Source organism: Xiphias gladius, chromosome 1, assembly GCF_016859285.1.
Source record: "Xiphias gladius isolate SHS-SW01 ecotype Sanya breed wild chromosome 1, ASM1685928v1, whole genome shotgun sequence".
Classification (NCBI taxonomy): Eukaryota; Metazoa; Chordata; class Actinopteri; order Istiophoriformes; family Xiphiidae; genus Xiphias; species Xiphias gladius.
The window spans coordinates 1882513-1906612 of NC_053400.1; the positions used below are offsets into that span (position 1 = coordinate 1882513).

General features: G+C 40.7%; 1 protein-coding gene across 4 annotated transcripts; it reads left to right on the forward strand.

Moving 5' to 3' along the window:
- The first annotated feature begins 5739 nt into the window (after positions 1-5739).
- bnc1 (basonuclin 1) lies at positions 5740-24100 on the forward strand. 4 transcript variants are annotated; one of them, XM_040139123.1, is made up of 5 exons: positions 5740-5933; positions 15379-15481; positions 17050-17285; positions 18911-21003; positions 21732-24100. In XM_040139123.1, the coding sequence occupies exons 1-5, from the start codon at positions 5919-5921 to the stop codon at positions 22534-22536; spliced, it is 3252 nt and encodes a 1083-aa protein (XP_039995057.1). In that variant the 5' UTR covers positions 5740-5918; the 3' UTR covers positions 22537-24100. The 4 variants fall into 4 exon arrangements, with proteins under 4 accessions (XP_039995057.1, XP_039995066.1, XP_039995076.1 ...); XM_040139132.1 differs by lacking the exon at positions 5740-5933 and adding an exon at positions 8906-8965; XM_040139142.1 differs by lacking the exons at positions 5740-5933; positions 15379-15481 and adding an exon at positions 15794-16167 and having other exon boundaries at positions 21732-24099.

Genomic DNA, 24100 nt, shown 5'->3' on the forward strand with positions numbered 1-24100 from the left:
GATGACATAAGTACACTTCTAATTATCTGGTTACCTTGGATGCTAACTAGTTAGCCCACAAACTTATGTTCTGGTTTTGTACCAATATTCTTGATGTTTTGAATAAAAGCCACCTCTTTAATTCAGTCTGGAAGCACTGCTGTAAGTGTCACTATACTGTATTTTTGGACAGAAAAACGTGCTCCCTGGGATGGCTCTAGTGGTTCCGAGGAAACCAGTCTTTATGAACCTCTCTCATTGATATGACACAACAGCAGTTCAGTCCCATATCATATTTATTAAAGCTTTTACATTTGCTGTTCCAAACAGAGCAAATCCACTTGTGTATATTGAGCTTTTATGTTGTGTGCTCAGATTCTGAGAAATCAATAGAAGAAGAACAAGATATTTTATAATCTGCCACCATGGCTGCAGAGACAGAGAGCAAAGCGCCACCTACAGGAACAAAATCCATGAAAGACTACATAATACTGGGCACACTGAAGTGATTTCTGGGAAGTGGAGTGCAGAAACACCTCAGCAGTGAATCTGAGCACCAAAGATAGCATTTTAAATTTTATCAGTACATCCCTTTAAAACTGACAACCAAAAACCTTGTTTTGCATGTCTTTGTTTACCATTTGTCAAGTGTGGGCTGAGCTTGGTACCACCACTATGGCTCCCATTTACATTTACTTCTATGTCCTCTACACATTGCTCACTAAAGAGAGAAGAATATATTCCTAGTAAGCACTAATATCCTGTGGTTTTCTGTTAACATTTGAAGTGCACTCAATGGCTAGCTCTGCTTTCACTAATGCTGTTTTATATAAAACCAATCTCTATGAAAGCCCCGTGCCTCCCACACACATGAACAGTCCTGACCCCCCCTCTTGCTGCATGGTGAAAGCGCTCTCAATTTTTTTCTTGTTGCATCGTTTTCCATCTCCTTAACACCTAATCACATACACACTGTTGCATGACTGCATCACAGAGTGCAAATCCAAATGGGCAAGAGTAATTAAATGAGTCCTGTAATGTTGTAACATAAAATTGGGATTCCCACGCTGACAAATGCCCTGTCACACACCAAAAACTTTCATTAGCTCAGATCCCCCTCCTATTTGTTTAAACCAGCAATCTGTGCTGTTCTGCTCTATGTGTGATTTACAGTGACCCAGTAAGAGTGTCTGCATTGAATAATGGCATGGAATGACAGGTAAACTTGAGGCCATTTGGTGTGGTGACAGGAGCCTGGTACGGACATTTTTTAGGGAGCGGGGAGGTAATAGCTAAAGTGAGGAAAGGCAGGCCGACACTTGGACCACACTCAAACACACACACACACACACACACACACACACACACACACACACACACACACACACACACACACACACACACACACACACACACACAAACATACACACATAGACAAAAAAAAACAAAAAAAAAACAGTGCTTCCCTTGTACTGTGGCTATGTTGGGGCAGGTTCTACATGACACGATAGTCAGCAAGGAGAGATAACAATACAGCTAAAATCAGTGCAAGGCTGCACTACAAATGGATGAGAAGTGATTATTTTGATATTAATAAGATGCTTTAATATGTGAATACAAAAAAAGGCATGGTATTCATAGAGTCAAAGCAGCACCAGAGGTAGTTTTTTGTAACAATTGCGAATTTCCCATTGATTTTCAGATTTATGTGTACATCAGTTAACTTCCTCCCTCCAGATAAACATGACTTATGACCCATTTGGCCACAACACAATTTGCGGTGTGCTCGCCACCACTGGTTGGGGGAGTCACATCGTACTGTGCGTGCACTTTACTTGTCGCAGTGACAACAAGTGGCAAAAGCCATTGGAAATAATGGGTTTCAGAGGGCAGTGGTGCCATTGTCGCGTTGTGTCTGAAAGCCCCATTAGGCTAGTATTGGTGCTTAAAAAACCACAGAATTTATTACTTTTGATAATCTAAAAAACATTTAAGACAGAAAACATTTTTTGGTTCAAGCTTCTCCAATGTAAAGACTGATTGCTTTTCTTTATTTTGTATCATCGTAAACTGAAAATTTAGACTGCTGATTGGACAAAACAATACATTTAAAAATGTCACCTTTGGCTCAGAGATGTTGTGATGGCCGTGGTTCATTTTTCTGACATTTAAAAGACCAAATGATTTATCAATCAAACAAGGAAATAATTGAAAGAATAATCGACAATAAAATTAAAATTAAAAGGATTCCCCTGTGATTTTATTCGTATTAAGGCTGTAAAAACATTTCAATCATCAATGGAAGATAAAATAGTCAAAAGAAAGCCATGACATTCTTTCAGGTGGCTCCTTAAATCATATTTCTCATAGGTGATCAACCTTGTTTCCTAGAAATTACATTTTAAACTGCAACAGCAAATACATTTTGTAAGAACTGTAATTGGTGGCTGGATTATGCTCAGAGGCAATGTATTTTTTGAATGAACAACAATTGTTGCTCCAGAGACCAGGGTCGGAGTCCAGAGGCCTGTCTGTGGTTTAAGGAACAAAAGCACATTGTTTAAGGTTAGGGAAAGATGGTTGTTTTGGTTAGATGTAAATAAGCCAAATGTCTCAATTAACCAATTGTGACAGGTTGTAAGTGCACGCACTAGCCGTATTTTGCTCGGCTTCAACAAATAAAGAAAGTGTAAAGGAGTGTGTAATGCTCTCCCAAAGCTGCTCATCTGCTCAAGTACTCAAGCCCCTTTTGCTCTTACCTGCAGGAAGGCTAATGACAGACATGTAAGTAGGCAGTGTGACCTGTTCTGCTGCACATGGAGTTTATTTGCTGGGGGCGCAAATATGTCTGCGGTGCTGCAGCCCAGGGAGCAGCAATCTGACAAGCAGCGCAGCCATAATCCAGCCAGGTCTGGGGCACTGTTTGGTATGCATCCCTTAGGTATGGAATAAATATAAGACCGGTAAGCAGATCTGCTTGCCTGTACAACTGCAGGAGAGTGGAGGGCTTTCCAAGCTTGTGTTATATGCCTTGACGGGATGTCTCTTATCCATATACAGTATGTAACCTCATAACATTTTCAGCTTTTCACAAATAAGAACAGCTTTGATCTCCTGTGGAAAGTAATGCAGTTTTGATGACCAACTTCAAGAGCCATTAGACGCATTTCTATCAGATACCAAGGCTGCTTGGCAAATTTCTGAATGTCAAGTCAGGGGGTGTTGCAAGCCTAGAGGTTAGAGAAGCGGCTTTATGATTGGAGGATTGTCAGGTTGTGTTCCTTGCTGTGAGAATGTGGGTGGGGAAAGAAGATGAGTAACGCTCTTCCCTCCCTACAGCACTTTAGTTCAGTTGAGCTACCTTCGGGCAACCCCCCCCCCCCGCCGCAGGATTATGTCTCCCGATTATACACTAATCTATTGAATCATATAAAGGTGGTGCTGCAAATTTCTGGGGGAAAAAAGTGGTCAATTGATACTCTCTGGGTAAACTGCACTTTCAATTTTTTGAACCTTTCTCCACTTGGTGGCATCCCCCCACTCCCACCTTTCCTTCCTCCCTTAAACTGCCACAGATAGAGTAGATCAGGTGTACATGTTTAAACTTGCTGCATAATTTGTGGATTAGCAGATGCCTCTAATGGTTAAAATCATCAGAGCTTTCCCTCTGCCACAGAGAGGAAAGAAGAAATGAAATGGAAAGAAAAAGACACAAAAGCTGAAAAGTAAGAGTAAAGGACAAGGGGTAAAAACCATATCTATGACCCTTATTTGATGGATCTCGAGGGGGCAAGTCAGATATCCTATATATGAATTTACCACGAGCTGAGTAGACATACATTTGTAGAATCATAAAAAGTAGTTTCTTGATTTTGAGTTGCAGCCCCTTTTCACCCTATCAAACATTTCAGTAAGGTAACCACTTTAAAAGCTCTCCTCAACAGCATACACATCAACATTCAGCTTATGGTTATGATTGGAAAACTTACATTTAGAGCTGAAATGAGTAGTCAATTAAATGATTGATGGAAAAATTCACCATATAAATATATATATATATGTATATACACTGTATATCACTGTATATATACACCATTTAGCCTAAACATTAAAACTGGTTACTGAGTTTAGTGTTGTGGCTGATTGGTGTAAAGTGGGTACTATTTTAATAGTCACTTAATCTCTTCAATCCCTTTTCATGCAAAGGTGCTAATATTTTGGACCGTTGGTCAAACAAAGAAAGCAATTTGAAGATCAAGTCACTTTGGACTCCAGCAAACTATAACGGGTATTTTCAAATGTCTGAAAAATCAAAAAGACGTGATTGCCCCATATCAGCCTAAATCAGTCGATCAAGGTAATTAATCCCAAATTTAACTGATATAGTGCAGTTGTCAATGCACAGTATTTTTCACCCTCTCATGACCAACTTTTCAATCGTCCAAACATCTTGAGATGTCTGATGATGTGAACCTTTCCCATCTGTACCTTCCAGCCATTGACATGAACATGGCATAACTCACTTTGTGTTTTAATACCAATTTAATAGGAGGAAACGTGTCATGAAAAAAGGATCTGCTCTTTATTATTTTCTATATTCACTGTAGATTTATGTGAAGCTCTTCAGTGCCCACCACCCAACACATGCCTCCTTTGTTATCATGGGTAATGTATTTGTGCCACTGCACCACGTGTCTTTGGCTGTTAAACAAGAGCTGTACATTTGTAATTTCTGAGGTTGGAAAGCCAATACATGAACAGTACTTTTTTTGATACCTTACTTTGAGAAATATGAAGTTTTTCCCTGCAAAATTAAAAGAAGCTAAAGTTCTCAAATGCTGCTAGCTATACAAAGACTTTGTCTGAATAAATTGGTCTAAATTTGGCAAACTCTTGATTTCAGTGCCAGCTTTCGTTACTTTAAAGTTTTTAATACAGGAGAGGTTTGATACGGTTATTCCTAAAGATAACACAGATTTAGTTTTTGTCATGTGTGAAGTCCCCTCTTCCAGAGAAACACTCAACACAGACACTGACACATTCCTGACGGCACAAGGCATAACTTTGTATATAGCCTGTTCACAGGACTGTGTTAAGGTGAATCCAGATACACACACTGGGCTGTGTGCGCCGAGACGGGCAGCGTTGATTTAGGGCATTACCCAGATGGAGAGAGAGAGAGGGGAAAAGAGGGAGAGTCTCCTCTGACTGCATTAGGAGAGCCTCCAGCCTTTGTGATTCCTTTTGATCAAATCTCTGTGAAAGATGAGTGTCATGCCCTCTTCCAGCCAGCTGTGAGGGGACTGCCCTGTGACTCCGAGGGGGTAGATGTGTGTGTGTGTTTGCGCGCGTGAAAGAGCAGGCACACTTCTATGTGTGCATGCGAGTGTGTGTGTGTTGTGTGCACAGGCAAGGGAGGGTGCAGGCTGCTCCTGAGGTGAGAATGCCGAGTGGGAGGATCTCATTCCAATCCCCTGTGCCCAGTTTCAACACACACACACACACACACACACACATGCAAACACACACACGCGCGCGCACACACAAACACACACACACACACACACACACACACACACACACACACACACACACACACACACACAACATCTTGAGTAGTTTAGAGCCAGTCCACGACAACATGAGAGGAGAGAAAGCAGAGGAGGTGTGTGTGTGTGTGTGTGCATCTGTGTAGTGAGAGTAAAAGCATAGTGACTTCTCTTTTTTGTGGAGTGAGTGTTGGTGGCTCAGTGTGTCTGTGTGTGTGAGAAGAGAAAGAAGCAGAATACATGTGTGTCTATGTTGTTGAAGAAGACGCTGCTGGGTGTGATGGCTCTTTTGCATTAGTACTTGTGTGGACAGGAGAGTTGGAGGCAGTTGTTTTGTGGGACTCGCAGGGAATGGCAAACTCCACGGTATCCTTGGAATCATCTGACTAAATGATAATGGCTGAGGTAAGAGAGATGGCTTTTCACTGCTATTCTATTCTGTCTGCTCCAGCCTTTCTCACACACGCTGCCTGCACACATGATCAAGACATGCTTAACAAAGACAAACTGGAAGGAGTTCATGTAGACTACATTGAAAGGCAGAAGTAGCGCTGACTTTTATTAGGGGATATGTAGATAAGGAGAAATATAGCTGTTTTTTATTTCATGATTATGTACATTTGCTTTTTTTAAGTTGACATTTTGTTAGATGACAATGATATGAGAAGAAAAATTTTGCTATGGACTTTAGTTTTGCTGTGGTTTGGGGATTTTTCTAAATTGCTTTACAACTTGTTACATAGTAATCTATAGGCCTCAGTATCATTGTATTTTTTTGATACGTGCCAAAACTCAGGTATCTGTTGTATCTGAGTTTCAATACTATACCAAAGCAATACTTTTTTCAATAGCTTACTTTTGAGAAATATAATTTCTTTCTGCAAACCCTTTTTATTCATTTATAAAAAGGGGCCAAAGTTCTCAACTCTGAAATGTCCCCTGAATACGAGCAGCACTATAAGTAAAATTGGTTAAAATTGGCTAAATTTGTATTTAAATTAGGGACAAACTGATCAAAGTATAAGTGAAAACAAAAGTTCTGAATCTTTGATGCTTTTGGCAATTGACAGATTTTTAAACTGTCAGTTTTCTTGAAAGTTTTCAAAACAATGACAGCTACTTCAACACATGCACGTCAGGTTTCCCACTGTGTACTATATGATTTTTGTTTCATCTTTTCTTAAATTATAGTCTGTCCTTTTTTTTCCATTTCTTTTTCCTTTTTCCAATCCGTTCTATTAACTTTCTATTTATCAATTTTACTTCATTGTCTCAATATTCAGTTCAGTTATATTCTATCCTTAACATCACCTCCACCCTTGTCCTAAAGACAGAAGCTCCTGTGAGAAAAACTCTCATCCATACCATTAAGGGAGAGAGAACCAGTCCCCAGTTCTTAACTGGGCCTGTTCTTCATCCCCCCATCTGTCTGTCTGTCTGTCTGTAGTTTGGGAAGCAGAGCAGCATTGCCTCCAATAGCCTCCTGGCTGCTGGCCACAGCCTATTGGAATGTAATTTAACAGCAGCCTAATGTTTTGTTGCAGCCATAATGTAACAATTAGCCGAGCTGTCTGTGGTGTGGTGGTGTCAGTAGCGGCAAAACATACTCTCCATGCCTGTGTGTGTACAGTATGTGTGTGTGTGTGCCTGTGTGTAAACAGTGCTCAACAGTTGGAGGAGAAACAATTGTGGTTTATTCTCTGTTTGATTACTGCATGTCAGAGTGGAGTGCAATATCCAAACAGGCTGGAGTTTAATTCCCACAACAATATGTGATGAAAATAGATTTAATGAATGAAGCATAGTCCATGTGGAATAGATACTATCTGATCAGCAAAGATAATTGCCAGTGCTATAAAGCTGCAGGGGATTAATCTTTTATTTAGATTTTTTTTACACTTGGAATAAAATAACGCATTTCGTGTTTCAGCTAATTGTAAAAGGTAGTTGTCGTTATTCACTTACTTATGTATCACTTAATTGTTTTACCACATTTTTTTTATTTATTAATATAAATCCGAGACACTTTCTTACATTGATGGAATCACAATTTTAGATTCTCAACCAGAATGTTATTTAAGGACTCCAAAAATGCATCAATGGATATTTATGATTATATAATATTTTATCAGTAGTTTAAAGCATGTAAAGTAGATGAATAGCCAATATTTTTATTGCCAGACAAGTTAAATTTAACCGTCAATTTGGCATAGCAGAGCACGTTCAGTTTGATATTAGTTGTTAATTCAGCCTTTATTTTACAAATATCAAAAGAATAAAAACTTCATCATCAAACAAATAGAATCTTAAAAATCCATTCATTAAATTATGATCAAGCTCTGCCATAAGTTTGCCATGTGATGTGTATATTTTCTTCCTCACACATTTTATGTTCCTCTAACAGGTTGCCCTTTCCATGTTCTGATGAGTGAGAGGCCATTACTCAGCAATCCATGAAAGTGATTTAGATTTATTTGTTGTGTGTGTATGCATGTGTGTGTGAGACAGAAATGTGAGTCGAATGTCCCTCTGTGGCTTTTCTTTTAACACACTCATGTCCTATCTCTATTCCTGCTGCATCTCATTCTTTCCATCTTTTGTTTCCTCTTTCTACCTCCATCTCTTTCTGTTGGTGTCTCTGTTCCTCTTTAGTGCTGCAGGGCCCCAGGGCACAACACACACACACACACACACACACACACACACACACACACACACACACACACACACACACACACACACACACACACAAACAGAAAATGATTCAGAACTAGAGGTCCTGCTCATCTTTAAAAAGATGCACTTCACTTTGTGTGTATTTATGTGTGTGTGTTTGCCTGTGTGTCGGCGGTGGCGACTGTAGCCTGCCAACCTCAACCTCGTCAGCTTCATTAGGTTCATGATGGTCCACCCGTGAGAGGATGGGGCCGGGGGGGGGTGGGGTTATCTGCTCCAGCCTTTTACCCCCTTCAGCATCTCCTTGAGCTGTGATCCACCCCTCCTGGCCCCGTCCTACTCCCTTAACACCCCCAAACTCCACACACACACACACACACACACACACACACACACACACACACACACACACACACACAGCAGCCACCACTTACGCCTACTACGCGCTGCCACCAAAAGGCTTGTGAGGATTTGTCAGCCAGATGTGACAAGATTGTCAAGAAGCAGGCGAGGAGAGAGGGAGATCTGATATTAATCAGAGCGTAGCTGGGAGCCAAACTCTCTCAGACTCAGTGTACTAACATGTTCCCCTCATTTACTCCCTCTCTGAGCCAAACACTCCCTCCGAGTTCCTAACGGGGAGCCACATACACCAGGAAGCAAACCAAACTTTGGCCAACCCCCACCCCAATAGGCTCATCTCTGTGTGTCTAAGATTTTTTTTCTTTAAAGAAGCCAACCATTTTTTCATGGATATTCAGGTAAAGATTTGCTACCTTTTTGTCTCCTTTAGTGTTGAAACATATAGTGTGTAGATGTGTGTTTGTGCTTGGCTGTGATTGACTGCTGGATGAGTTTGAAATAATGAGTTTTTCATGCCGTGTTTGGGCTGTATGGACTCTTAATAGGCTCAAACATAGCTTGTCACTACTTGCACTCGCCCAGGTTTTTCCTGGGTTTGTCTTCTCCTTTTTAGGTTCATTTCAGTGTTAAAGGAACGCTCATGGTTTTAGTTTTTTTAATTTATTATTATTTAAGTGAATTTTAAAAACTAGTTTACTTTAAAGGAAGCTGGTAAATGAAACAGGCTGGATGGCTTTGCAAGGGTTTGTGTATAAAAAGTTAAATGTTTCATGGAAACCTTGATATAATAATTTTAGAGAATATTACAAGTGAATGATTTTCATCTGGTGCTGTGTTAAAGTGCTTCCTTTTTCTTAGTGGAGTGGCATTAAATCATAAGCTGAGGCAGTATATTGTTGCCTGCTGAGCAGCTCATGGTTTGTAACCTCACTTTAAGTAACACTTGTCATCAGTTAACATTTTACTACCTTGCTGTCACACACACAACTTGGTCCAAGGCGTGATTTATTCATGAGACTGTGTTCTTTGCTTGTAGCACGCACACATGGACACACACACGACGCAGGCACAGCCCGTGATCCGCGGCGGGGCCAGGTGTACTCAGTGCAGTTACAAGTTTTGCTGCTGTGGTGGTTTTATTGGTGGAAGTCTGCATTATTAGCAGGATATCTGAATGGTACCAGGAACACTGTCCTCCCACTAAATTCCTGAGTGTTTTCTGTGTGTTATGGCTGGAATAAAGTATTTATTTCTTCAGTGTGTGTGTGTGTGTGTCAGTGTGAATGTAAAGCTTTTCTTGATCCCTGTGCCGCAGTTGTTTTGTTTTTGTTTTTTGTTTTTGTTTGTTTTTATTTTTGTTTGTTTGTTTGTTTTTGTTGAATATGGCCATTAAAATATATGTTGCACTTTCATTTTGAATAACAAAACTTTATTGAAAAAACACTAAATTGTTCAGTAGTTTTTTTTATCACATTCCAAAAACAATGTCAGCGCTATGTAATTTCGTTTTATACTTTAAAAATAAATTTACAAAAAGCTATTTCAATCAATTTTTCCCGCAAATTTAAGAACAGTTACATTTTATGTAATGATTATTTTTATTATTGATAACTATGTTGATTGACTTACAGTTAATCAAATATTCATTTTGTCATTAAAAAAACAGAAAAAAGAGAACATTTCCATTACAAGTTCTCAGAGCACAAGGTGACTTTATGAATTCCTTTTGAGGATATGAACTTTATGATGATATTGAACAGAAAGCACCTTTACATATTTCAGAAGCTGGAACCAGTAAAAGTTAGATTTTTTATTCAGTTCATTTAAAAAAAATTTTTTTTTTGATAAATGATTTCAGAGAATGACTTTGACTAATTGATTCAACAGACTGCACTAACTAATAAAGCACACTTTATAAAGGGGTTTATAAATTGTAACTAATGACTTTATTCAGGGTTGATAAATAATTTACTGATGCTTTATCGATCAGTCATAAACCATTAATCAGGCACACTTTTGAGTTTCCAGGTTGTGAGGAGAATAAACACAAGCCACCTCCAAATTCAAATATTTTTCTCATTAATATCTTATAACTGTTTTATAAAGTATTAGTAAATTATTTATTAATCATTAATAAATACATTAGTCAAAACTTATTAACCCATCATAAAGGGTGCCTTGGTAGAAAATGGTATCAACTAATTTTATGTTTTTGTACATGTGGGAAAGTGACGGGAAGCTATTTTTAGCCTCTTAATATTACAAACCAACCGAAATCCTAACAAGAAAAGTAATTAGTAATAAAAATAACAGTAATGATCAAATCCTTAATTTCATTAGAGTTTTTCCAAATGGGTTGTCAAAATAATTTCTAGCAAAAATCCCAGGCTATGTGTGCTGTGAGGAAAGTCACCTATTTCAACAAAATGTTCTGTGTCATGCAATCCAGTGATCATTTATATTTTCCCGTCAGGAAAACTCTCACTTCTTTAATTTCACCTGTAATTGTCTTGTTAACTGATAGTAAAATCCGATCCCCTGTCACTTAGCCATCCGTCACCATCCTCCTTAGAGCTGCTGATAGTCCCATTGTTATATACTCTTTGGCACCAGCAGCGCTTGTTTCCCTATTGAGTGTCAGTTAGTGTCAGGCTGCTGCTAATTGATTAGTTTTCCATCGCATTAGGCCAAAAACACCCCGTCCATCCCTGAACTGTCTCTGTCCAAGCAGCTGTTCAATTCTGCTTAGACTCCAAAGCACCATGGCTATTTAGGACATATGGCAATATTTTATTTTAAGAGCCAAAAAGGACTATTTCATTCTATTTCTTGAGTGTGTGTGTGTGTGTGTGTGTGTGTGTGTGTGTGTGTGTGTGTGTGTGTGTGTGTGTGTGTGTGTGTGTGTGTGTGTGTGTGTGTGTGTGTGTGTGCGTGCGTGTGTGGGTGGGTGAGTTTGTGTGTGTGTGTGTGTGTGTGTGAAGGATGTTATGGCTGTATCCAAGTGGTGGGATGGAGATGAGGTTCGACTTCTTTGACCAGACAGAACATAGCTTTTTCTCTTTCTTTCTTGGTGAGTCCGGCTTAGATTGCATGCTGTGGTTTTTATGCATTACATCCAGACATACAATATCTGAAGGTCACCACATAAATTGAATTTTTTTTAAGATGTTAATGTGATTTCAGCATTTTTAGATGGAATAGATTGGAGTGATCATGTCATGAAACCCAGGAAACAGCTGGGTTTGAATTTTTAATGATTGTAATTAAAGTGTCAATCATTATGATTTGCTATAGAAATAATGTATACAAGCTAGCTTGTAACTGAAGCCAGTCAAATCGAATGCAAACGTCATCGGTGTCCTATGTGTTTTCAGTGCTGTGTGTGTTTTTCACTCAGTGTGGAAAGGTAATTCATACACACATGCAGGGACCTCAGAGAGTATGTTATCACTCAGGATCGGGTTGTCATGATATATAGATACTGTTTTTATGTCACCCCTGCCTTCACTTCACCTAACGCTTTTCTCTTTTCATAACCTCACCTTCTCCCTCTTTAACCTCCCTTCATGGCCTCCAATCATCCCACACAGTCTGACCTCTGAGTGTACAGTCTCAACTAAGATGCCTTTAACAGCAAAAAATCGACAGACACTGTGGGACTGAGGACTGGTGGCAGAATCGAGGCATACACAAGGAGAGTGAATATGTGAATTAAAATAAAAATGCTTAAGATTTATCAAAGCAGTGCTGCCAGTTCCATACAAATTCATACACAAAGAGAAACTATAGAGATAAAGAGATTCAGAGAGACCAAGGCTGTATAGGTTCATAGTATCAGGGGCAGACACAGTCACTTAAAAAATGTAATTTTATTCTGTGATATTGATAGAAATGTTTTCAACAGCATTTCATTCCTCACTTCACTTTTCAAAATCTCATTTTTGCTAAGAGTTTGTTCAGTTATCATGTTGTCTGTTTAGTTCTCATCACATGACCTAAGTATACCTTCAGTAATTGGACCTTAAATTAAGATTTTCTTTGTCAGATTGCTATTCTCAAGGTCAATAATGAACTCACAGATGAGGGAAGCTCAGAGTTTATAAAAATGTTGACGAGCTCATCTGGTTGCCTATAATTATTACCGTGCGCTCACAGGAATAAACTTTACAAGCAGCAGCATGGAGGTGGATTTTTTGTGCGCCAGATTTTGCCTCTCGGGCATAATGCAAGCTGCGCTAACTGTCTTGGAGTGTCCCAATTCCATTCTACATACCAGTTTTTTTGTGTATGTATTGTGCTCACATTGGAGGGGGATAAAATTTGGTATAGTCATAATTCAAATTTCTGATTTTTGTTGCATCATCATTACTAAAGGAAGCACAATTTCTGACTTTATTGAAGGGGGCTCCTACGTCTGAAAACAAACCCACACCATTTGTCATTTATTCAACAACATTTACTACCACAATGCTAATTAGAAGCATTTTCAACATATTTAAGGTGTGTGTAGAGGTGGTGAGGGATGGTGTGGCTGATGTGTGGCAACACCTTTATACATCACTGAAACAAAGAAAGCGACATTGTGTTAGCTCTGGCTTCAAAACATCACCAGCCGCATCATTTTGTACAATTAGTCTTCTTGTCATCGACTTCACTGATGCATGCGGACAGCCATAGCTTTGTTGTGACAACAGTGAAGAGAACAAGATGGTGAAGGGGGTTGGGGGGACTTGGTCACCAATAGCCACTGTAATGCTGGCCTGCCCTGCATTGCATATCTATTTTTCTTCTTCTTCTTCTTCTTCTCTATAGGAACTCGTGAAATGAACCACAAGTTAAGATAAACGACCAGGAGTACACTGTATATTGGAATGTGTGTTGTGTGTGTGTGTGTGTGTGTGTGTGTGCGTGTGTGTGCGTGCGTGGGTGTGTGTGTTTCTGTGAGTGCCACAGGCTGGTGAGTGATCTGACTGAGATGTATATTAGGGGAGCAGCAGCAGGAGGTGTGTATGTACCCACAGTGGGATGGGATTAGCCTAATTGGGCTGTGTTGGTTCTTGCTGCTCTGTAATGATGGGATTATGTCCCTAAGAGATGAGCAAAGAGGTTTTTACACCTCACCACTGTCCAAAGGAGGTTGAGCTGCCCAGCCGGAGATAAAACCAGACAGAGAGGGCGATAGAGAGAAAAGCAAAGGGATGTCATGGGACTGAAGGCCAGAGCTACCACACTGTGTTTCAAGGCCAGGTAGCTGCCGCCACCTTCATCCCGTGTCAGTTTATCCGTCCTAATGATGAGAGGTTATTGTGAGGTGAAATAATGTGATGCCAAGGACAAGCCCAGCCTCAAGCACAGAACCATGTGGGTGACTAAATGGGGCGGGGGAGGCCCCCTACCAATCCACCCACCCACACTTTTGCTCTTCTTCGCCAGTGGAGAGGGAGTGAGCTCCAGTGAGGAGTTAAACATGCCGCTCATGTATACTAAAACCCCACTGATCATGCATTATAGATGCAGAGGGAGAGAGGTGCCGTAGAGCAGCCACTCTGAGGTTTTCAAAATGTAGCGCTAACAACACTGGCTTTGATCATAAATTTGATGATGCTTTTCCATGAGTTCCTGGCGTGTAAATGATTTTCTTTAATTTTTTTTTTTTTTTTGTCCAAGGCGGAGAGATGGGAGAAGCGGAGTAAATTCTAGTGTATCATTACATTGGAGTCTTCTCCTCTGCCAAGGCAGCAGCTACCCAGAAAACTTGACTATTACTGCCATTCACTCCTCTCTATTTGACAGTCCATTCGCTTTGCTTTTCTGTGCTTTACCGCAGGTTTGTTCTAAAAAGATAAAAACCAATTAGCAAATGAGCTAATGGGTGTGTGCCTTTGGCACGGATTGATTGAGCTGGTTTTGGTGGTCCAGGTTTCAGACATCTCGTTACTGTAGAGAAGACCTGCCATGCAGCACTACTGACACAAACACACACACCTGTGTTAACGCTACCTTCACAGGGTAAAGCAGGCAATGAGTGATGCACAAAGGAAGAGCAAAAATACTTAGGGCAATCATGCTCTTTCTTTCCGTTTCCTTTGCCAACTTGACTGTTGTACATTTTTCATGTATCTGTGTAAGACAAGAAGAGCTACAACCATATACAGACTGTTACTTGGCTGCACAGAAGAACGAGAGGGCATATTTTCGATTAGTGCTACTATGTTGCTTTCCTGGATTTATAGCAATGTCGCCACTTAAAAATACTACACCTTTGAATTGATATAAAATATAAAAAGCCTCAACAACATCAATAATGTCATGTCTCTGATATCAGAAATTTAGAAATTTGCTCTGCCTAAATAGAACTTCAACCTTTTACACTTGCCAGCTCCACCAGCAGCTATGATTGTAGTCAAGATCTCAGATTTTCCAACAATACCATATACAGTATGTCTGGCTGAATTTTGGTAATATGTGAACAAAATATGATACGAGACAGCTATAACATTTTTATTTTATGAAATGTTGCAGCCATAAAAAACATAGTGTCTTAGGTTTGAATAATTCAGTCAGTATTAACACCAGCTAGATTCAAGTGTTAGAACAAGAAAATATTGAATATATATTTGTTTTGGTCTGATGGTGGGATTTTTTCTTTTATTTAAAGAAACATTAAGGAAATTTAAACTGATGATCAAGTGCTGAAAAGGTTCGCAATTCCAAATGCATGATGCAGTGGTTCTGTCTGTTGTAAAAATGGGAATCAATTTTAATCTTTTCTTATTTTTTTACATCTTATGTGTTTTTGTATTTCTAACAGGCTATCTGCTGCACTTTGGTGAACTGTAACTGTGACAGCTTCAAGCCTGGGAAGCTGAAGAGAAGGCAATGTGAAAACTGCAAGCATGGCTGGGTAGCACACGGTGAGAGCTCACTGCAAAATTTCTGCTGGTTTCATTTGTCCAGGTTGTGAAGTATCTGTCTCTGAGATTTCTGCCTGCAACCCAGAACAGTGGAAGTGAATGGATTTTAATTTGTGCCCACAACATAGATAAATGACCCAACAGCAACGAATCTTTAGGAAATATAATCCCAATTTATCAGGGTAATACACCAACAATACATTTCATAGGAACCATTTTATCAGTAGAAAGATTAAGTAAAAACTGTTGACAGTGTGTTCTTTGGATTATCCAGAGTATCCAGGACACTTTGTGGAAAAGATGTTTCAGAGGTGAGACAAAGTTATTGTTTTTGTCACAATGTGTGTCAAAAGGGTTTTAAACCTCTACAGCTTTTAGCACCTTCTAAGAGAAGCGACCACATCACACCAGTCTGTACTGCCCTTCACATGGTTCCCTGTAAGTTTTAGAACTCATTTTAAGATTTTACTGCTTGTTTTTAAAGCTTTGAATGGTCAGGCTCCTGCCTATACTATATCTGTGATCTTTAACTCCCTAAGAGCCTGATCGCTGATTGAGACCCTCCGTCAGGGCCCTACTAACGCTTTCAAAATCTTGACTTGTCACTGAAGGTGAGTGGGCCTTTGCTGTCCCTCAGCTGTGGAACTCATTGCCTGAGGATCTAAGACAGGCAATACACACAGTAGGTAGGTACAGTAGCCTACCTGCTGTATCATACTTTGTACATACTTAGCTACTGTAAACAAAGATGACCATAATTTGGAATCACTGTGATACACTGGTATTGGCCACATTTTCTTTAAAACTACTGTAGCTACTTTGTGTCATAAACAGAATTTTTTATGGTCAGGGAATCTCTGTTTATTCTCTGAGAAACTGAAAGTAAAATAGTTTGGGGAGCTTGTTAGACTCTGCAACAGGTACATTTGTTTACAGGAATTACACTAAAGTCTCCAACATTTGCATAATTTTTTCACTCATTTAATGAAGGTGCTGAAAAAAATAATCTCCTTAATTTTGTTTCCAAAATTATCTACTGATTATAAACACACATTTTTTTAGGAGCACAGCTCTACAAAACATAATATAATATTAATGAAGGTGTATACACTCAGCTATAGTGTAATTTTGTTTTTTCAAATATGATTCTCTTATTTATTATTTATTGTTCATACAGTATTTCAATGTTTTTATTCATTTTTGTATAAATCATATCTCTAACATTTCATCAGCTCTTCAGCAGCAAACAGAAACAGTCTTTTCAAAGACCAAGTGAAAATTTAAATTTTGTATACATACAAACCACACGTTTTTTTTTACATGACAACAGTGATATATAAATTTGGTCCTGTACTATATTTAAAAAAAAATCAGTTTTCTATATTGCTTACATTTTTAAATTGTATATATATGTATTCTAGCCCCCTTTTACTCTCACACACTTTTTCGAAACCTATGTTGTTTTTCTTTGCTCTGTCCTCTCTTTATGTGAGTGTATGGATAAGTGTAGATTAAGGTAATGTAATCCAGTAAATTCTGATGTGTGTATTCTGATGTGTGTATTCTAGCTCTTAGCAAGCTTAAGGTGCACCACATGTACCAGAGCAGCCAGGTGGAGATTGTGCACTCCAATGTGGTGTTCGATATCTGCAGCCTGATGCTATATGGCACCCAAGCCATCCCGATTCGCCTCAAGATCCTCCTGGACCGCCTTTTCTCTGTCCTCAAGCAGGAGGAGGTCATTCAGATCCTAAATGCCCTTGATTGGACACTGCAGGACTACATACGAGGATATGTGCTCCAGGTGAGAAACACCTCAAAAGTTACGTGCTGGAACTATTTTTTGGTAAACAACTCCTGGGAACAAGGCCCATCGTGCCTGTACAGAGATCAAAATGAAAATCTGTGATCATTGGACTAATTCGCAAACATTGCAGCATTTCCAGCTGTAGCGCAGCTAGAAATGCTCCAAAAAAGTACTAGGATCCAGGGACAGGGTTATTCATCAAGAAATAGTTCCATCACATAAATCCCCTGAAAATCACACATTGTTGGTTCCACATTTCTGCTCTTGCATGGGTTTAAGATGTTTTAAGATGCTGTTTTGCCCCCAGTCTTTATGCTAAGGTAGGTTTAACACATTATGACTCCACCTGTGTAATTAACACAGGGACATAAGGTTGATATTAATCTTCTAATGTGAATCTTGAAAAGAAAGCAAACTATTTCCCACAATGCTGAACTATTAATTTAAACATCAAAACAAATCCATCATAGTGTTTAGTGTTATTCTTTTCAGGGTGGAAAAGCCTATAAAAACATCATAGAGGCCTCATCATAGAGGCTAAAACTCAGACTATAAGTGATCAAGAGTATATGATGGGAGCAACAGAAGGAATTTCTGAGGAGGATGAGGGAGAAGCAGGGAAAAGAGAGTTTAGGAAAGCACAGCTGAAGACAGAGTAGGGATGTGATGTAGCGACCAATACCATGAATTCTCTTGGTATCCTGCTGATTTGGCCTGCTTGTTGCTGTGGCACCACCAACTCGGGGAGGTCTTCAAACTGTGCTGAGTAGATTTGTAAATATTATGTCTTTGGTCCAGATTTCCTGTCAAGCCAGCACCAAGCCAGCTGAGGCCTGGTCTGCAGGCACTATGTCAGCATGAGCTCTCACTTCGATTAGTACATCATCAAGTATTCAAGTTGGACTGCGTTTAATTCATGTTAGCTCATCTAATGGCAAACGTATAGTCAGAATCCTCAACAGGCGCCCAATGAATGCTCTGTGATGAAATATTTATCACGGTTATGGCACGAAGCCGCTCCTCACTTTCAAAGACGCCTGAACTCACATGTGATTGCTGCTGGTTTAAGGGGGAGAGGACCTGCTTGATCAATGTGAGGTGCCTTCTGATCACCCCTCCCTTACTTATGTGTCTATATGTGTGTGGTATGTTTGTGCATATATTTATTTTTGCATGCCTTTGGGGGTGTGTATATGAGTGTATGTGTCTGCTAGTGTGCTCGTACATGTTCTCACTGAGTTGTGTGTGTGTGTTCTATGTCTGCTTGCAGAGTGGGTAAACCCACATGATTTAAATGAAGAGAAATGACCTGCGAGATGAAACACTGAGTGTCTGTGTAATGAGGTTCTCAGGGTTCTGCGCTGCCCACTTGTATTAACAATCCTTCTGATTCCTTTATTTAGCTGCCCTGCCAGTCTGCTTTATAGGTTGTGTCATCTAACCCACTCTGTGAATATGTATGAGCAACTCAACAGACACTTATAATGCTAATGATGAAATTACTCACCCTTCTTTCTCTTTTTATCACTTTCCCTCTCCTTCTCAATCTTTTTATCATACCCTTGCCCTCCCCCCTTTCCTGTACCATGTTGCTGTTCCGTTTTTTCCTGCCCTGTCTGTAGGATGTAGCGGGGAAGGTGCTAGACCGATGGGCCATCATGACATTTGAGGAAGAGATTGCCACGCTGCAGCAGTTCTTGCGTTTTGGTGAGACCAAGTCCATAGTGGAGCTGATGGCTCTGCAGGACAAGGAGGGCCAAGCAGTGTTGGTTCCCAGCACCCGCACCAATTCAGATATCCGCACTTTCATTGAGCGCAACACCCCGCGCACTGCTGCAAACCTTTCTACATCCAAAGTCGATAAGTTGAGCGGCAACAGCATGCACCACTTTGAGAACTTTATCAACAGCATGGCCTTCATGCTGCCATTCCAGCTGTTAGGCTCGGTTCCTGCACCATTTCTGGGCTCACCATTGGGGACACTGCAGCAGCAGCAACACCAGCATCAGCAGCCATGCTGTGGGTCAAAGGAGCAGCAGAGTCAGAGACGAGACGATCAAGGGCGGCACGATCTGGGGAGGGACAACCCCCTCCCTCTTTCACGACCTCCAGAGAGCAGCCTGCTAGGTTCCAGCTCTGTTTCATTCACTGTGGATCTAGACCGAAGTGGAGACAAGCCAACGGACAGCCTTTCCACCAACACAAAGATTGAGGCAGAGGATTTCTCCACTAGCGACAACTACTCGGATGGACCCTCCACACCGTGCACACCTTCCATGAGCTCTGATGTAACACAGATGTCACCCGAGGGCAAGCTGCGCTCCTTGGACAGAAATGGAAGTGGTGGAGGGGTCTCAGGAGTTGGTGGAGGGGGAGGCTCGCTGAAGAAGGGTCGTGTATTTTGCAATGCCTGTGAGAAGACGTTTTATGACAAAGGCACACTGAAAATCCACTACAATGCAGTGCACCTGAAGATTAAGCACAAGTGTACCATTGAGGGCTGCAACATGGTGTTCAGCTCACTGCGCAGTCGCAATCGCCATAGTGCCAACCCAAACCCACGGCTACACATGCCCATGAACCGCAACAACCGGGACAAAGACCTGCGGGGCAGCATGTCTGCTGATGAAAGCTCTCAGGGAGAAAAGAGACATGACTATGGCAACCCCATCCCTGTGTGCTCTGCAGAAAGCCATAAATCAGTATCCAGCTACATGGTGAGCCATGTGGACGCTGGCTCTAAGCTCCACAGCAGCTCATTCCCTAGCATGGGCCAGAGTGGCATCCTTTTTCCCAACTTAAAAACAGTACAGCCAGTCCTGCCTTTCTACCGCAGCCTAGTAACTCCAGCAGAGCTTGCTAACACCCCAGGAACACTACCCTCCCTTCCTCTGTTGTCCTCCTCTGAAACTGTCAAACCCATCACAGCCCCTGAACCCTGTGTGACAGACCCTATACCAAAGAAAAAGTCACGGAAGTCAAGCATGCCAATAAAGATAGAGAAGGAGGCAGTGGAGCGGGATGAGCAGATGGATAAGGGGAGCGGCTCTGAGGATGAGGCTCCTTTACAGGGCAGGGACCGGGAGGAGTGTGACAGTAGCCTAGCAGAAAGGCATATGTGCACAAGACAAGCTGGGGAAGAGAAGGAGCAGAGAGGGGTTTACACTAGCGAAGACAATGAAAGGGACAGCCCCAAGCATCTGTTGGACCCGACTTCAGATAGAGAAATAACAGAGAGGAACAATAAAGATGATGGGCCAAGGCAAGCTGAAACAGGGGTGATCACCTGTGCATCCTCTCCCTTTGAAAACAGACTGATGGAGAACCACCGTGACAACGACCTACTCTGTCAGGAACCCAGTGACAATGAAGAAAGGGTGGACAGGGAGCATGTGAATTCACTGTATGCAGCTGACAAAATTTCTGAGCTCAAATGGGATGAGGGTGAGAACAGGCTGAATAATGGGGGCACTCTCCAGCTCATGGACCATGAGAGGGAGGGATCTGATAGCTGTGTCGATGACTTTGGTGACTCAGGTTTGTCTCACTTTGACCCTGACACTGACTTTCCACACCACTGCGAAATCTGCTGTAAGACCTTTAAGAACCCCTACAGCGTCAAGATACACTACCAAAATGTCCACCTAAAGGACATGCATATGTGCACAGTGGACGGCTGCAATGCTGCCTTCCCCTCCCGCAGGAGCCGAGACAGGTGAGAGGCAACCATATCTTCTTCTTGTTCCAGCAAAAGTTTTCAGAATTACTGACTGATGTAAGGCTGTAACGTAAACCATTTTACTGTGCCTCTTAAGAGGCATGTTTTCTTATCCCTAAGGCATTGTTAGTTAGATCATTCAGTTGGCAGGTTCCTTGTGGTCCACTTAGAAGATACCATGTACAGCGTCAGATCAGATCAGTTCTCAGCCTTGTGTCACTGAAACATGTGAATGTGCTGGCAGGGGGGAAGAACTGAAATCAGCTACTCTAGTTTGGCTAGAATGGAAACAGCAGACTCTTGGCTCCTTAAACTCACATTGTACCTTTTGCATTCAGGTAGCTGCGAGAATAGGGTAAATTTTGACATTTACCCATGTCATTACAGGGTCTATGCAAACTCATATGCAGACACCCAGTGTAATATAAACAGAACTATGAGCACAACTGCTTTTCGCATCAGTTTTGGAAATTATCCGGACCATTATATTACCTACATGGACATACAAATTTACATTGTTTAAAGGGAAGCCCATATTGAAGCAGTGGATGTGACACTTTCTTTACACTTACCTAGCATGTCTTTAGTTTAGTTAGTTCTCAGTTGAGCAAGACAAAAATGTATCTTCTTGTGGTATAGCAAGATACATTGGATAAAAGACATTCACTATGTGGTGTGTAATAGCATTAATTGATTTTTAATGCAGGTATTGTTTTTATCTGCAGACACAGTGCAAATTTGAACCTGCACCACAAGCTACTGACCAAAGAATCATTCAGTCCAGCCAGCACCCTCTACCAGCCCTCATCCCACTGTAGAGACAGAGACTCTGTTGGCCTGGACTACTGCCCGGACCAGCGGGATAGAGAACTGCCCCATAGAGACCCAACCAGCCACACATCCGTCATTTTCAGAGGACACAACCGAATGGGCCTGGTCTTCCCTATGAGCAAAATGTCTGCATCAGAGAGTGCCGAGGAATCACCCTTAGGAGAGATGGAGAGATTAGGAGAAGGAGGACAAGGTGGTGGAAGTGGGGAGGATGGGGCAGTCCTGGACCTGAGCACCTCATCTTCTGTCCCACCTCGTGGCAGCAGCAGTGCACTATCTTCCTGGGACTCAGATGGAGCCGGTAGCGAGGAAGGGGAAGGAGTTGAAGAAGGTGAGGAGGCGCTCCCCATGGAAGACAGTGATGAAAGCTGCGATGGGATTGGTGTGGGAAAGCCTGGAGGTGAGGAATTGGCACCCGGAGGAGAGAGGATCCTTGGCTGTATTGGGGGAGGACAAGGTGGGCTTCAGGGAGGTGGGGGTGGATCTCCGATAACCTGCCACATCTGCCAAAAGGTCTACAGCAACAAGGGCACATTCAGAGCCCATTACAAGACTGTCCATCTACGACTGCTTCACAAGTGTAAAGTCCCTGGCTGCGATACTTCCTTCTCCTCTGTTAGAAGCAGAAACAGACACAGCCAGAATCCAAACCTCCACAGGAACCTAGCTGTTAGCTCAGTTGCCACGATGGACCAGTAGTAGGGATTAGAGATCATGCCAACATGACTGATTTTCTTTGTTGTAATTGTCTTTGTTGTTGTTGTTTTTGTTGTTGTTGTTGTTGTTGTAGTAGTTCTTTTCTTTTAGGGCACCTAAAAAAGGCTCACCAATTAGCACTTTTTAAAGACCGTACTATAGTCTATCCTGTTGTCATATTTTGTCAAAAAAGAGAAGAAAAAAAAAGTACAATCAGGAGTTCACTTGTTGTGGCAAATGCAATCTCCTTTTGAAACAAATGCCGTTTTTTGTGTTTACATATCAACATTCTGTATAAAAAAACACCAAAACGTACACCTGTCAGTGAATTCATTCTCAGCATTGAGAAAATAGAAACATGATGAGTCTCAGACTTCTCTGTATTGGTTTGCCTCAGTTTAGACCTTAAAAAAATAAATTTGTATGAACTGAATTTTTCCATGTGTTGTCTAAGTGAGAGTTGAATCATGAAATTGTATCATGCAAGTGATTTTCTTTCTGGTGTTTTTGTTGTCAGATGTCAATATCTTCCCTGTGAAGCTGTGCATAATGCATTAATCAAAAGAAGTAGTGAAGTATCTTCTACATCTGTCATTTCATTCATTTGGACAATGGTCTTAAAAAGAGTCTTTGTTAAAAAGCTATAGTGTTGTGAGCTTGACCAGTAAGTTATTGTATGGTGTTGATCTGATCTGTCTTTACTCTTCTGGTTGTTGCATACTGTTAATGTTTACCAAAGATTTTTTCAGTCCACAGGTGTGTATAGAAATTCCTTCATATTGTGTGAGGGGTATGCAGTATTAAAGGGCCCGCCCAGTCTCCTCTCATCTACTTTGTGATTAACAGCAGTATTCAGACTTGGGCTTGGTTATAAAATAATATAAAATTTACAAAATACAAACAAACAAAAACAAAAACAACAACATCAAGAAACAAAAAACAACTTTTTTTTTCACCCTGATCAGGGTGAAAAAAAACCCTGATTTTGGTGGTGTTTTGGTAAAGAAATCTGCCCATGGGACTAGACTTGATTAAGATATTGCTCTTGTATTGTCTTTGTGGTTTCTTGCAGTATCCTGACAGACAGGAAGAAATGCTATGTATGGAGGCTAGAAGTATGTACAATGAATGAGTCAGACACTGAGAAAAAATGATGAAAAAAGCAGTTTTTAATAATGGGCCCACACATAATCACACCTTAAAAAACAAAATGGTAAACTAAATGTTTATTGAACTGTATATTCTGTGAATAGAGTAATTTGTTATTTGAAAGAAACCAAAAAATATACTGTATAAAATAGTTAAAGTTCACCACTGACATTTCATGTTTTTCATTTCTTTTTTTTTTTTTTTAAATGAATGAACAAGAACATTTTGTTGTACATGTCTGATTATTTCACCATGGTTTTCTGGTTGGGTTTTGCTCTGTATTCTGCATTTTTTTTTTTCATTCTGTATTTAAATGCAGTGGGCCAGATTTAAGATCCTGTTTGATGGTTGTTTGGATTTGTTAAAAAAGGAGCAAAAACCATTCATGTTTCGTTTGATTTAATGTTACAATATTCAT

Coding starts and splice junctions, on each gene's coding strand:
- bnc1 (XM_040139123.1), top strand. Junction 17,286..18,910: donor TACGAGGATATGTGCTCCAG/GTGAGAAACACC, acceptor CCCTGTCTGTAG/GATGTAGCGGGGAAGGTGCT. Junction 21,004..21,731: donor TCCCGCAGGAGCCGAGACAG/GTGAGAGGCAAC, acceptor TTTTATCTGCAG/ACACAGTGCAAATTTGAACC.